Source organism: Heliangelus exortis, chromosome 1 (genome assembly GCF_036169615.1).
Source record: "Heliangelus exortis chromosome 1, bHelExo1.hap1, whole genome shotgun sequence".
In the NCBI taxonomy this organism is placed as follows: Eukaryota; Metazoa; Chordata; class Aves; order Apodiformes; family Trochilidae; genus Heliangelus; species Heliangelus exortis.
Window position 1 is genome coordinate 130,561,769 of NC_092422.1, and position 16,021 is coordinate 130,577,789.

At 33.7% G+C, this 16,021-nt stretch overlaps 1 protein-coding gene across 1 annotated transcript in view; it reads right to left on the reverse strand.

Moving 5' to 3' along the window:
• Positions 1-16,021, reverse strand: part of NAV3 (neuron navigator 3) — a 267,393-nt gene that overhangs the window by 157,141 nt on the left and 94,231 nt on the right. The window contains exons 4-5 of the mRNA XM_071766381.1: positions 8,852-8,924; positions 4,163-4,340 (exon numbers count right to left, since the gene is read on the reverse strand). Coding sequence (XP_071622482.1) covers positions 4,163-4,340; positions 8,852-8,924 — 251 coding nt within the window. The remainder of the gene's footprint in view (positions 1-4,162; positions 4,341-8,851; positions 8,925-16,021) is intronic.

The following is a 16,021-nucleotide window of genomic DNA, read 5'->3' on the forward strand; positions in this document are numbered from 1 at the left end:
ACACTTAGCCCTGTACACACAAAGATGAAACTTTCTTTTTCTTCAGTACACCATGGATGTATCCTGACTGTCTTCCACGTAGCTTCTCAGAGGTGTTTCCCTCTCCCATGTGCAATCTGTCTCTCTCTCTTTGAAACAGTGGACAGCATCACCTTTTCATACTAGTTTAAAAGAGCACGTACAGCTTTTTATCTTCGAGGAAATCAAGTTGAAGTTGAGCAATATGCTTATTATACCTTAGCTGGAAGCAATGAAGAAGATAACTTTCCCAGTGGAATAATTTAACCTAAAGCAACTTCAACTATAAAGACACACTTTCAAAGACTTACATTGTAATTTGCAATGTGATTCCTCACTGAACATTTTTTAAAAGTACAAAGTTTATAAAAAACATCCACCTTTTTCAGCGTATACATTTTAGCTTTGCTCACATGTCTGCACAAAGACAAACACTTTGCCAAATACATTTAATGATATGCAGACTTAGAATGATAGCTTTATGTCTCAGGAAACAAACCCAGTAGAAATATATGAGTCTTCAAGTAAAATAAAATATCTATAAGAATCAGAACATAATTTTCACAATACACTTGAAAATTTACTCAAATTAGCTTTGAAGATTTTTGCCATTATTGAATGAAGATTAATGTGCCATTCAGCTGTTCACTACTATATTCATTATCTGCCTTCTGCCATAATAATATGATGATTTTTCTTGTTCCTCACAAAAACCTGAAAGAACTATTTCTCAGTAATAAAGGATTGGAGGCCAAATTAATTAATAAATAATTAATACTGTGTTATGTGCATTTGCCAAGTAATTTTTCCTATGTATACATATAGGAATATATATTTCATATATATAAGCATGCAATTGCTGCCTTAAGGTTTCTAGTGTTGGTCCTTTTCACAGCACAAAATGTTAGAAAACAGAAAGCAGTAAGAATGTTACAATGCACATTCAGAACTACAACAGGCAAATAAAGTGATGCATAGCTATATGATAAATGTATAACAATAAATTCCCTTCAGGATTAACATCTACTGTGAAAGGATAAAATAGATTGTTTTTTCACCCTTACTTGAGAAAAAAAAAAAAGTAAAATTGCTGTATAATTGATAGCATCTAGATCCTCTATCACCGAGAATACTTTTACATTGGAAAAGTGAAAAATGTGACAATATTACACATCTTAGATTTTAGCACCCTTCAGCCAATGAAAGAGGAAGTTTTAAGTATCTGGATGAAACTATGCTTTCTCCAAAATACATACAATTCTGAAGTGCCCTATAGAGTACCTACTACCTAAGAGTTCCTTAGAACCCTTTAGGTCATTACCTTCCTCTCCTGTAAATAAGTTAGTCATGTTGTTTCTTTCTGTAATTAATGCTGAACAGTTTGCCTTGAAAACAATCATAAAATGGAAATCTGTCTTGGGAGTCATGTAAGCTACCTGTCCACATTTCACAGAACAAAATGTACGCAAGTAGGGATACCATCATATATTTTTTCTAATATAAAAATTTGTCCTCCTTCTAAATAGAATCTTTTACTAGTTAATATCTCAAAGCTAAATAAAAACTAAAAAGTTGCTTACCAAATTATTTTGAATTATCATCCAAAATATTCACTTTGGTGGGAAAAAATATTAATTAAATTAACTTAGCGCTATGAAAAGATGGGTTTCTAAGTTCACCACAAAGAGTTCATTTCTATGTATGCTTGTATATGCCTATCTATTTCTGGAAAACCTGTTTTTCAAATGTAGTAATTTTTCTTAGAAAGTGACATATTATTTTCTGCTACTTACCTAATATTACTTCAAAACAGTGATGAAATAGCAAATTAATCTTTAAAAAAAAAATATATCTTTGCTTGGAAGTCCTAGAGCTCTTTGTTTCCCTAGCAGTTCAGAATACTGTATGTATTTGTAGCAGAAGATAGAGATCTTTCATACAGAATAAAGTTTTTAGAAGTAGGGACCTTTATCTTTACTGCAAAACATACAGGTAGAGTGAATCAGAGTCTATGAGGCAGAACAGAAGTTTACACTGAACTTGCATATTTGTGAAAGCAAGCAGAAAAATTCTCGCTTTCAGTTTACAGATAGGAAACAAGAAAGATGAAATCAATCTCAGTGTAATGATTTTTTACATAGAACCATTTTGCAGCTGAAACATAGTTATGGATAGAAATTTAATTTAAGAACAGAATTCTTTTTGATGCTCAGCATTAAAGGCCTAAAGCACAGGCACGGAAGTAGAAATTTTCAAAATGAGCCTTATATATCATGAAGGCATGAATGTTGGAATTATGGATATGAAAACACTGCCTTTCCTTGTAATGAAGTATATTAAAAAATAGCAAAGTAGAAGAGGAGTAACAGGCACTGACGGCTCATGAGATCTTGGGAAAATATAATGAAAAGAAAGCTTTATAAAAAATTCATCCCCTGTTTGCTTTCTATTCCTGAGCAGACAAAGGACTAGTGTGCAATCAGTATCTTTTGAATAGTGAACAACTTCTTGCGATAGTGGTGATGTATAAAGGATCATAAGTAAAAATTTTTTTTTCTTAAAAATTCACCATGGCAATTTGAAAAGCAGGAAATGTTTCAGTTGTTTTATAAACAAAAACTAACAACCAAAATTGTTTACATGAAGCTGCCTAAACCCTTAATTCCACAGATTAAAGCAGTGAACACTTGCAGATTTATACCAAAAATGTCTTCCTTACACTAGGAAAAACATTTAATTTCTGAATAGTAAGATGACATTGCCTCTTATGCAGTATTAAATATCCCACTGAAAGCAGAAATTCAACTTCAGAAAATCTTGAGACTGATTCAGATCAGATTCCTCTAGGATCACACCAGAAATCCACGGCTTATATGTTAAATGTCAACTACCCAGAGAAAGCATTTAAAGACATTAATTTCTGGTACCAAAGAAAAAGAATTGATTTTACATTGTAGTGCCCAAGACAAACATAAGTGTATCTTAATTTTTAGATAAAATGAGGTAACTAAAATGCCATCAGCAAATTTAAACATAGAATGGTTCCTCTAAACATATTTTTACTACATTCCTAGGTTCAAGACAGAGATTTCTATTAGGTTGAAGTGTGAACATTTTCTGAACTGAAGAAGTAGGTTAATTATAAACATGGAAGTCCAATTTAGACATGAATGCTCTCAAAAACCAAAATTTCATTATTGTTGTCTGTGACTTTTAATTCATCTAATATCACGGGCTTCCTACGATTTAGGTATAAAATTGTTCAGTAAGTAAGCAAAGTATTTAAAAAAGAATCAAAGAAGTATTAAATCCAACAGAACAATATATAACACTCTTCATTAAGAACTACACTTTACATAGACCAACATGCAAATGTTTTTTTTTTCTTAACTTCCCCAATAATGTATACATTGTTAACACTCTTTCAATTTAATTAGGCATTTTTGTTTAAAACTGATTCTTTTGCCATAGATAGTAAGAAACTACCTTCTCAAAAGATGTTTTCAACTTCAGTTTGAAAACAATGTAATTCAGGACTTAAGGATTCAGCTAAGTGCTTTGCTTTCCTAAAGCTAAATAATAAGCTAACCACTTAAAGGAAACAACTGGATTAAGGCCATTTCTTTCCCCTTTCAAAAAACATTCAAATAGAGTCAGGCACTCAAAACCAGAATGTGTGGGCATGCAAACAGTTTATAACAAATGAAATTATTAATTATGCCTTTTCCCTGAATTCTTTAGTAATAATTTGAAATTGTTCATTTAGATGTGCTATTGGGTATGTAAAACATGAAAACAGCCAGGATACTAACCTCATGGTGTGCTGTCTTATATTATGCTAAGGACAACAGAATCAGTAATAAAGTGAAAGAATGCCTTAAAATTAATTAGAGTTGGAACTAAATTTATTTGGGAATGTTTTCTTCTCTCCCTTTAGCTTTCCTCCCAAGAAAGGAAAGCTTGATATCAGACAAACACCGAAGATCCAGCTTTTCTATGTCCATTGCAAAAATAGCTAAAAAAAACCCAAGAAAGCCAATTTTTAAGTCTTTTACAAGTAAGTTATTTTCCAGCAAAATCTTGTATACTGTGAACAGACAAGTAGTCAGCTTTTACATCTGAGGAAATTAACTCCTTAACCTACCTAGACTGCATATCTTGGTGCGTTTTGGAGTGGCCGATTTCAGCTGGAGGTGAAGGGACTTGCTGTTGTAGCTCCACCAAAGACTGGTAGTACTGCTGCTGCTGGTGTTGCTGCTGCTTGTACCGAGAGAGACTGAAAAACAGCCCTAAAATGGCTTTCAAATTTCCATTCCTTATTTCTATGAAAAGAAAAAAGAGAAAGAAAAAAGAGAGAGAAAGAGAGAGAGAAAGAAAGAGAGAGAGAGAGAAAGAAAGAAAGAGAAAGAAAGAGAAAGAAAGAGAAAGAAAGAAAGAGAAAGAGAGAGAGAATGCAAGAAAGAGAGAAAGAAAGAAAGAGAGAAAGAGAGAAAGAGAAATAGAATGAAAGAGAGAAAGAGAGAGAAAAAGAAAGAAAGAAAGAAAGAAAGAAAGGAAGAAAGAAAGAAAGAAAGAAAGAAAGAAAGAAAGAAAGAAAGAAAGAAAGAAAGAAAGAAAGAAAGAAAGAAAGAAAGAAAGAAAGAAAGAAAGAAAGAAAGAAAGAAAGAAAGAAAGAAAGAAAGAAAGAAAGAAAGAAAGAAAGAAAGAAAGAAAGAAAGAAAGAAAGAAAGAAAGAAAGAAAGAAAGAAAGAAAGAAAGAAAGAAAGAAAGAAAGAAAGAAAGAAAAAGAAAGAAAAAGAAAGAAAGAAAGAAAGAAAGAAAAAGAAAGAAAAAGAAAGAAAGAAAGAAAGAAAGAAAATGAAGGAAAGGGAAGAAAGGGAAGAAGGAAGGGAGGAAGGGAGGGGAGGAAGGGTGGAAGGAAGCGAAGAAGGGAGGAAGGGAGGAAGGGAAGAAAGGGAGGAAGGGAGGAAAGAAGGAAGGAAGGGAAAGGAGGAAAAAAATCAAAGAGAAAAAAAGAAAAAAGCAAAGAGAGAAGAGAGAAAAAGAAAAAAGAGAAAAAGAGAGAAAAAGGAGAAAAAAGGAGAAAAAAAGAAAAATAAAAAGAGAGAAAAGGAAAAGGAAAAAGATGAAGTGAAAATACCGGTTTTAGACTTCAGTTTTAGATTAAAACATTCCTGTGCATACCTATAGCTACATATGCTATACATGCTTATGCTTTATATCTCACTTATTTCTAATATCAGAGACATGATAGCTATCACTGATACTTTATTGTTTATTATAATCTTTGCTTACTTATGGTGTCACTGTTGTAATAAACACATAGTGCCATAATGTTCTCATGGTGAGTCATGCGCAGTCATAAAGAGTAGTACAACAAACCTGAAATAATAAATGTACTCCGCCTACAGCACAAATAATATTAGTAAGCAGAGGGACATTCAGAAAACCTCAATTTCTTTCAGAACTTGGGCCCACATCCCTTCTGCTTCGTGGCTTTAAATTACTCTCCTTGCTCTTTGAGCAAATTCATTGCTCTCTGGGAACAAACAGTGACTTCTAGAAAAACTGGAAAGAGGAGATGGTAATGCCCTGAGGATGGGCACATATCCATTCACAACAATTTGCAAGAAAAATGAGAGAAGGAGATTAATGTAAAAAAATATATCAGAAAAGGTTACCATAAGGTGTATGATCTTTGAACTTTACAGCTAAATTATTTTCTAGCTTTCTCTTTCACACTGCTGTTACTGATTAAAGGAGACCTCAAAACTACAGCTTTCATTTGAGCCTAAAATATATAATCATACAAAACTCTGGTGAGACACAGTAATATACTGATGTCTCCCATTTTTTTCTTAGTCTTTCCCCAGCCTGAAATGAAGGTTCTAGGAGGATGATGATGATATTCTTTGCTCATACAGGAATTTGTGTCAAAAATGAAAACCTCGGGAGGTTTAATGAAATTATCTACAGCTCTTAGGTCTGTTCATAACCTCATTATTAATTTCTTTGGCACTGAACATTTTGGTGAAGTGTTTTCATTAGGCCTATAGCCTTGTAACCTAACATGCAACATTGCACTAGTTTGGCCTTCTCTGCAAATCTAAATACTGAGCTGTATGTATGTATGCACTGTGTGTATGCACTACATGGTCTTTCTTAAGTAGTTTTAAAGGCAGAATTCATGAACAACGACTGTCATGTTCATGTCCTTTAAACCATTCTAATTGTCTTTCAAAAAGATTAAGTGAAATGTCAGTACATGCACTAACAGGCCATCAAACATTGACGACTTTTAGCTCTTAATCTGTTCTTCAAAAGCAGACTCAATACTGGATACTGGAGTATGAAGCTGCTGCAGAATCTTTGATTTCCCACAAGACCACCAGAGATACACAGAAGAACTTTCTCAGAATGAGAAAGCTTTTCAAGCAACGATGACTTTTGCTGTTGGTTGCAACAAAGATCCTTATGAAGGATCACAGGGAACTCATATTTCAAATTATCTATAAAAAACGCAGCAAAACCATACAATTGTCTTTAAGCTGCTCTGATACCTGTTTATTTAATCTTATGATTTTGCATAATTTAATGCTCAGAAAAAGAATTCTGTTGAATCTCACTCATTTTTTTAATCTTAGAATTTTCCTCATTTTATTTAAACTATTTTTTTGCTAAAAAATTATTTTACAGAATCATGTTATCAGTCTTGAACTTCCTTTTCTTTCCTATTTTTAAATGAGTGTAAGCTGGATGATTTCTCTTAAACAGAAAAAAAACCCCAAACTTCTGATATCTACCAAACACTTGCCAGGAAGAGAAGGGCAGCATTTTTCTTTGTAGAGACCAGTATATTAATTATCATTTGAGTTCTCCAGTAGAGATTTTGAAGGCAAGATTTGAAAATTACTTTTCCTTCCAACCTCTTTGCACATGTTAAAATGAAGCGAGAAGCTGTTTGTGAAATCTTCAGTTTGTGGTAAGATCATGGTTTACTTTTCCAGAAACTGCCTGGTCATTAATAAATGACCCAGTAGTAACAAGGCATATTTACCAATGCCTATTACAAAAAAAAAAAAAAAAAAAAAAAAAAAATTGACTTGTGGTTTCAAAATTTAGTTGAGTTTGAATATAAGTGTGCTCACAAAATACTGTGAAGGTAACCTGACAATTTCATAATAATAGTAATAAAAAAACCACTCCCATTTTTTCACAGTTTCTTCTCTTTCAAAGAAATAGTTATATTCAAGGATTGTACAAACTGAAGTGGTATATTTAAGCAAATAATAGAATCAAAGAATGATTTGGGTTGGAATCATACTTCTGTGATACTTTAAACTAATGTAATTGTAAATATATTAGGGAAATTTTCTAACTGCAAAACAGTAAGACTAGTTCTAATCTTACTTCAAAACTCAATGCCCACTTTATTAAAATTATTTTATAAAGTTTAACTTTTAAAAAATAGTCCTTGACTTTAAAACTATGTAGTATTATTGTTTATAGTAGTATTTGAACTTAAATCTATACATTTGAAGCTTATAGCCATTAAAAATTATTTTCCAAATCAAAACAAGGTTATGAATAAAGGAATTATTACAGAATGCATTCAGATTTGAATTTTTTAAGTCTCATGACAGCATTATGGTATTAATCAATGAAGATCATTATGAAATAAAATCAGTCCATTCATATATTTGATTGTCACTTCATACGCAAGTAAAATAGTCTGCACTAAAAATATCACTTTCTAAACAGATTTGGGGTGAACAGTAACATGTAAATATTCAGTGTTCTAATGCATTCTTTTAAATCAGTTAAGGAACTTTCCACAAGCAGTCAATCTAAGTGCGTAGATAGTACATATTGTGGCCCTGTTATATTTCTGCTGTGGTACTAGAAATGTGAAAATGGTGAAAATATAAAAATTCAGAGTTAATTTGAAAATAAAATGGTGGTCAGCATTCAGGTTTTTTCCCTCTCGATATCTTATAAAATTCAACTGAAATTACCATCTCTGGAAAAAAGGTATTTTTCCTTCTAGCTTTTAGTTGTGCTACAATGAAAATTAAAATGTAGTATTGCATCTTGTTAATATTTATTGCCTTCAGCTGACATGGAACTTCTAGAGATTTTGAAGGTACACAGTACCTTGCAGAACTGCTAATTCGTTACAGGATAAACACTTGTATATATTTTATTAATTTACAGGATAAAGTATCCACCTAACTTAATTTCACATTCATATGACAAATCTTACATACCAGTTAAACCAACTGGTAATTAAATGGGGTTTATTTAACATGTTTATTAAATTAATTGTAATTGTATTATACAGTCACTTGAGGTGACTGGTACAGCACAAGACCTTTTACTTTTTCTCTTAATACACAACATCAAAGTAATACAATAATTTTCATGAGCATTACTAATAACAAATTTGCTTTAAAATATTCTACCCTGGTTTACTTTACTGAGTAAGATTCTCATTAATTTTATTGTTTTACATCTCATATATAAACAAGTTTAAAAGTATGCTTAGAAAACCCTGCACCTATCTGATAGTGTGGAAATAACTTTAAAAGATTAATATTATTGAAAAAAAATATTTTAATACATTTTCTCAGGCTTCATAAACATTGAATTTCTTGGTTCACTATCAAGGGAAAAGTAAAAGGAAAACTAAACTTCTCTCTCATTTGCTATCATTAATCTATATTTGCATGCTCTTAAAAGTTAAGATTTTGTGGAAGTAATTTGTATTATGAAAATTATTTTTTTGGAAAAAACAGATCTATTATTATTTTGTCTGATGATTTATTTCTCTTACCTTCTGCAGAAAGACCTTGGACATTTACGCCTCTGGCTGCCAGAAAGCTAAGGCAGACATCAACATTCTCAATCTGCAATATGAACAGAATCAACAAGCAACATAAGACTATTTGACAAGATGTAGAAATGCAGGGGGAAAAGAAAATTAAAAAAAAAAAAAAGAAACAGATCAGGAATGAATACTTTACATTCATTGCATACTGCAGCTCTTTACCAAAGTTTAACAAGAATAATTACTGCTAATTGGGGAACTGCTATAAAGCTCTCATTGTCCACTTTGCTGCTTAAAAACAATTCAGAAATGCCTGATCCAGAACGGCATGCTGGCAGATCAGCAACCCACCTACTTAACATAAAACTGGGTTTTATATGCTACAAAAAAGCAGCAGTGAAAGTATCCATAGAGGATTAGACATTGAGGACATGTCTGGAGATGTGGGTGACAGAGTTAGGTAAAAAATGTAAGCAAAACCCTCCAAAAAATATGTTAGCAAAGGTAATTTCTTGGGATAATGTAGAATTTTGTGAAAAAAAAAGGTCATAGCAGTGGCTTATGTTCTATTTTTTTCTTGAAATCATAGGCTAATAGTTTTAATTTATTTAATGTTGATACTTCTCTGAAGAGTGCTTCCTTAGTGCAGGCTATAGTGCTGACTTCTGTGGTTTAGAAGAAATATGTGGTTATCACTGACAACATTAGATAAGAGCAGATGTAAAATAAACGTAGAGAAATAAAAAGAAAAAAAAGTAACGGCAGAATTAAGTTAACTCTTTTCATGTGTCTATTTCCCATAACTTCGGTAGCCAGAACGTTCCAAAAGGTTCTCTTGAGACACCATTCCCAGCTGGTCTCCTCAATCCTCTGAGGATCAGTGAAGCAAATATCTAGCTATACATGTAAAACCTTTTCACTAACAGGTTTGTCTAGAACTATGCTGCTACCATACAAAGCAAAAAATTGTATACAGAGAGGTCTCCTTTGTCAAATGCCTTCAACAGACTTGATTTTAAAATCATTTTTTTTAGGTCGATAGATTTATTTCAAGGTAATTAGGACTACAAAAATAAACCAAAATGGTTAACAATGTATTTTAGTATCTGTTTTCATTGGAGAATGTGAAAAAAATACTCAATACCAAAACTATAAGCTTGTAGTAGATCAAGTCTATGAAGTTAATTTTATTCGAATGTTTACACATCTTACAATAGCTCCTATCGACATTTTTCAAATGTCAAAACATGAGTTTTAAATCCATTCCTTGAATAAAAGCTACTTGATGCTCAGTAGTATCTTGTCCTAGTTCTGTGACTGCAGTTCTGCCACCATTCTCAGAAAGTGTTATTAATTAAAAGGAATATAAATATGCTCTTTACTACTGACTCTGGAAGTATATACTATTAGCTCACACAGGCTCTCTTGATCCACGGGCAGTACTTAGAAAATTCTAAGCACCTGCAAAAAATTGAGAGATGCACTTTTAAAGGAAAATAAACTCCAAAGGATTAGTAGAAACATGTTTTTAAAAGCCATTTCAAACACTTGTCTTCAAGGACATGTAACCACGTATAGGGATTGAGAAACAATATCTCTCCTGAATCAATTAAAAAAAAACTAAAATGAACCAGCTAAACTAAAAAGCAAACAAACCCAAAGACCAAACCCTTACTGAACACACTAACTCAAGTTACTAAAAAATCGGGGTTTACCATAAAGCTTTCATAAATTGGTCTGGCAGGTGCACAAATTTGCACAGCTGTGAATGTGTAACAACCATCCTAAAATAATTTGGCTTCAGCTCTGGTACAGATCAGTAGTTACAGAAACTCAGGCCTGTCATTCTCTTAAATGTTTCTGTAGTTTTACATTACACCATGAAAAAAACCTCATCTCAATCAGGTCATTTTGTTAGGTGTAGAGATGTGACACAGCTAAGTCAGTTGAAATCTGACTGCAACTAAAATAGGAAGATCTGCTTCTTCCTCACCTCCTCTTCCTCCCCGGCACAGGCCCCCAGTGCTGCTGCCTCTGCTGGGCTTCAGCTCTTCTTTGAGGACATCAGAGGCTATCTCCATGCAGGAAATTCACCCAGCAAAAAAAGGCAAACATATTTTAGTCACTCCAGCCTGCTGTGCAGTCAGATGAGCACTGACAGGAGCCAGCAGAGGGGAAGGCGTGTCCCAGCCTGAGTGAGGCATGGTTTGGGAGAGGAAAGGGGAGGTGGGAAGGAAGAACAGGCAGATGCTGCCACTCCTGATGGCAAGGGCAAGGAACTGGGCTGGCACAGCCCTGACCTCCAAACACACCCCTGCATCAGTCCTGAAAATAATGCACACGATGAGAATATTCCTACTCGGCCTTTAGACAATGTCAACCGCATAAAGAAAATAATTTGAGTGGAAGTTTTCCTGTCCTGAATAACTTAAAAGAAATTAAAATTTGTTTGGTTATTAGCTGTATAACCGAGTGTCTCTCTGAACTCTCAAATCAACCATAATGCAGAATCAATTACTTCAAAGCTGGGAAATTTTGCTCTTCAACTAAGTGCTGGAAGCCAAAGGAAAAAAGAAAAATCACTGATGTCAGAAGTGTCCACCTACAAATAACGGAACCAATATTCCTTACTAGCCCTAATAGTGTATACAACACATTTTTCATATAGGGCATGTGCCCTTTGCAATAGAAGACCAGAAGAGCACAGCTATAAACAAAAACTAATTTATTAGGGAACATTTGAACTAACATGCCGTGAAAACATCTCAAAAACATCTCACTAACTATCTGCAAGACTGAATGAATAATATTTAGCAACTAGTCAGCCCAATATATAAACCTTAAGATACATTTAAGGTAAAAAAATATTGTATAGAAATGGCACCTGGTCATTTTATGTGCCTACCCCTACAGCATGTGTCTTTGAAGTCACACCTCAAACTCTCAGACAAAACCAGTCATACCATTAACACCAATGACTCAACAGACGGCAGGACTCCAAAGCATATTCTGTTTTGCTTCACTGCTCACCAAGAGAACTGTAATAGAACCCCTAGGTCCAAAGTCATTCCTCTCAATGGTGGTGGCCAACTTCCAGACAACTGACTGTGGCTGCACTGTTCACCTTATAATAAAGTCTTGTTTTGACTTGTGAATTAAGTGAGTCTGGTGTGGCAACTCACAGCTACCTTGTACACTGGAAATGTCAGAAAGTTACTTTTACAGTCAGTTTTGTGATAATAATTTCAGGTACTATTCAACACTCAGGAACTGTTAAAAGATTCAATGAGACATGCATTAATACATTCTTGGATTACTTATACTTTCTTTCCTCTCCAGTCTAGAAAATGTTAGCCTTAAAGTTGTCCCATTTTGAAGCTTTCAGTGTGTCTCTACACATTGCTTTAATTACCTACAAAAGTATAACCACAATTATTCTTTGAACTCGAACCCTAGCAGCCTCCAACACTTTTAATTCAAACTTACTAACAGATGAAAGTAATTTTGCATCTACAGAAGTTCTAAGAGATTTCAAGCAGCTTCCACTACACAATACTGTTTTAATTAAGAGTGGTATGAATCTCTGAAAACCTTGTTTATTTAAGTAGATAGTGGTGGGGTTATATGCTGGGGCAAGCTGTTCCTACAGCTGACACTGCATATTTAGAGTGCTACCTGCTTATATATCAAGGGCTGAAGATTTTGCAGTGTCACAATTAAGATGTTAGACAAATGTTGTATCATACATATACCCACAATATTGTAGTAATTTTTTGTTGCAAGAAATCTCAGTTTATTACAGAGCTGATTCATTATCGTGAATAGCATCATCAGTAGTTGTACAAAGTGTTGTAGCAGAAGATACAGCTCATTACAGAACAGAAGTGAGGATATACAGATTGAGTCCAAATCTTATACATCAGAATCCAAAAAAGTGACTCAAATTTGCAAATCACTTATATTCACTTATATCACTGTCAATCCCCAAAATACTTTGTTCCAAGGCACTGATTTTATATTAAAGGTTCAAAAGAGTGGAAGAAGTGCAGTACGTGAATATCAGACCTGCTCCATTACAGTCTTAAGGCATATAAGTGAGTTAAAGAATTAACGACACAGTAAATCTTGGTTGCTATTTTGTCCATATAGCTTTTCATTTAAGCATGTTGGAAGTCAATCAATACTACATAAAAATGCTTTTCAGAGGTAATAAAAAACTACCTCTGATAATTTGATCACTTTCATATCGAAACTCAAGAATAACATGTCTGTTTCTGAAATGCAGCTCTATCATAGTGGTTGCAGTTAAGCTCAGATAAGAGGTTGATAATCTAGGAATTTAGATTTGTAGGCATCATCAGGTAGATAACACCATTTGATGATTTTTAAATTAAGCCTACTTAGTAATGCTTACAATATATAAAAACTTTTCCATAAATAAAATTCTTACTGTTCATATACACAGCATTATGAAAAAAAGACCCTGGAATACTTACACCATAATTATTAGTGAGAACCCAAGATGCTTCTACAATCACAGGTTAGGGGGTTATAGTCCAAACAATGATGTACAAATCAACAGCAAAATCACAACTCTGATACTATTAATAGATAACACGACATGCAAGGAAAATACATCACAGTTGCCTAGTTGTGGGTAATATGCTTTTGACTGGAGGTTGTTTGAAAATTTCCTGACAGAAATAAATCACTAAACCATACTGTGGGACTTGCATGTAGATCAACAGTAGTGTTTAATACACAGCAGTTAGCAGACTGAGCTCATTTGTGGGAATGTACTCACCAGTGACTCAACATATAGAATATAAGCATTTATTATAATTATTTTGCGGTTAGCAAGATTAAGGTTAATGTTTTTCTATCTGGCAGACAACACTTTCTTCACTTCCAAACATAAATATAATTGTAGTGTGCTCAGAAGACAATTAATGATGACTAATACAGCATTATGTTCTTCTGTATTTGTAAGAACCTCTGAAAAATATCTTGGTTTGACTAACTCACTCTTATAAAGTCTGCAACAATATATTTCTCAAGAATATATAGTCACATACACAGGTGAGTTGTTATTTGTCTACTTCAAGCTGTGTTCCTCCTGCTGAAGAATGGGACACCTTTATAAACATGGCACATGATTATTACAGAGTTTTCTATATGTACATACTCCTAAAAGACTACTAAATACTCCTAAAATAGTAAAATAAAATCATTGCTTTGGCAGCAAAAGTAATACAATAATTTTCTGTGAGCACATCTTTCAGCACTCCCTTCTGTAGCTCTGTGTGTTTTGACATTCTGATTCATGACCCAGATAAATTTTGGTAAAGGTTTCACTCTGTTGAAGTTTTCTAATCTTGCTGATGGCTGATTAGGGACACTCATGGAAATACTCTATCACAGAAACTCCAAGAGTGACATATATACTCACCTTCCAAAGCAAGGAATCTCCAAAAAACTCTTTAGTATTTCTGTATTTGCTGCTTTTTTTTTTTTTTTTTTTCTGACTATATAGTATTCTTTTGAGAATAGCATTATGGCATGAGATATTCTGTGTCACAGTAACTGAATTTCAAATACACTTTAATCGCGAGATTTTTTCCTAAATTTCCCCAAACTATTAACCTGAGTTGAGAGACCTATATTTAACACTTTCTTTCTCATGGGTATTAATCAATAACTAATTTGTGGAGTTCAGGGGATTTAAATGAATGCAGAAGTAGAAAATAAATCCTTGTTATTACACAGTTAACGCTAATCCTGTAGCACTAATAGAATCAAAATCAAATAAAACCACAATTCAGGCCTTACAGATAGCAGCCTAAATAGATAGAGTCTAATAAAGAGAGTCTATAGATAGAGTCTATAATAGATAGAGTCTAAATGTTCACAACACCTATGCTTCATATAAAGAACAAAACTATCAATGGATGAGCAGATATTATTTATCTTCCTGACTTCCAAATGAACCAAGCACGGAAGGAGACATGGTAGCTTTTTGTAGCTTTTGAGGTCTGGCTGCTTTCTCAATAGTAGGTGACACGCCAGTGATCTGACCTTAACTGCAGGATCTAAGGAGGTTGGAGATTCAGGCAAGCAACAAAGATGCCTTCATGTTTGGCTACAAGCATTTCTGGTGCATGCTGGTGAGAGAATAAACTACCCATGACAGGCTTCCTTGATAAACTGGAAAATATTCCAAGGTGAACATGGCCTAAATTCTGATCTTCTCTTGCCTAACAGGGGACAGTATAATAACTGGTCATGTACACGGATACCTATTTAAGCCTATAGACACATGCACACACACTACCTAAAACGTCTAATTTTTGGCCAAATGAATAATGTTGCACAACCTTCTACACTGTTCTCAGAGACTGAGAAGAAGAAGTTTATTTCACTTTCTGTTCTTAATTGAGTCATCCATTGCTCACGTTGTGGTTTGTTGACAACTCACTTGTGGTGTGGGAAACACAGAGATTTTTGGTTTGCCTTGTAACTTTGTTTCTTATGGGTTTTCTTCCCAGCTGGTTTCACTAGTTCCTACTCCTGTTTTGCCTCCCTTTAAAGCATAGGGATAGAAAACTACAAGACAGAGATATAAAGACAATATGCTTGCAGTTCTTTACTGGCATACGTTATTATCCTCAGTTTTATCACTAAGACTATTTAAAAAACCAGATGTCATAAACTAGTCAGGGGAACATTCAGCTTTTTTCACAGTGTGCAAAATAGGTCCAGGTCCAATACTTCCTTCACCCAAAAATAAATCAAAAAACTCAGTAAGAATCTCCATTATAAAATTATATTACAAATTATAACTGAATACACTTCCTCCTATTTTGTTAACTACCATGCTTACATTGTGCACATCTATATGTGCTATGATTTTCTTAGGCTTAGTATTGGGCCCAAATGCTCATTTCTGTCAGCTGGCTTACGCTAAGGAGCTTCAGCTGAAGTCAGAAGCATCCTACCAGATTAATTGTGGTATACCAAAATGAATTACCCAGTCCAATTTCTTTATCTTCCTGACTATTCTTTCTTTGAATACTTCACTTTTAATGCTGTTTGTGAGTCTAGTTTATATTTGAATGATCACTGAAACATCATTCAGTAATGAGAATCCCCTGTTGTTCCTCATTTGAAAACAGATGT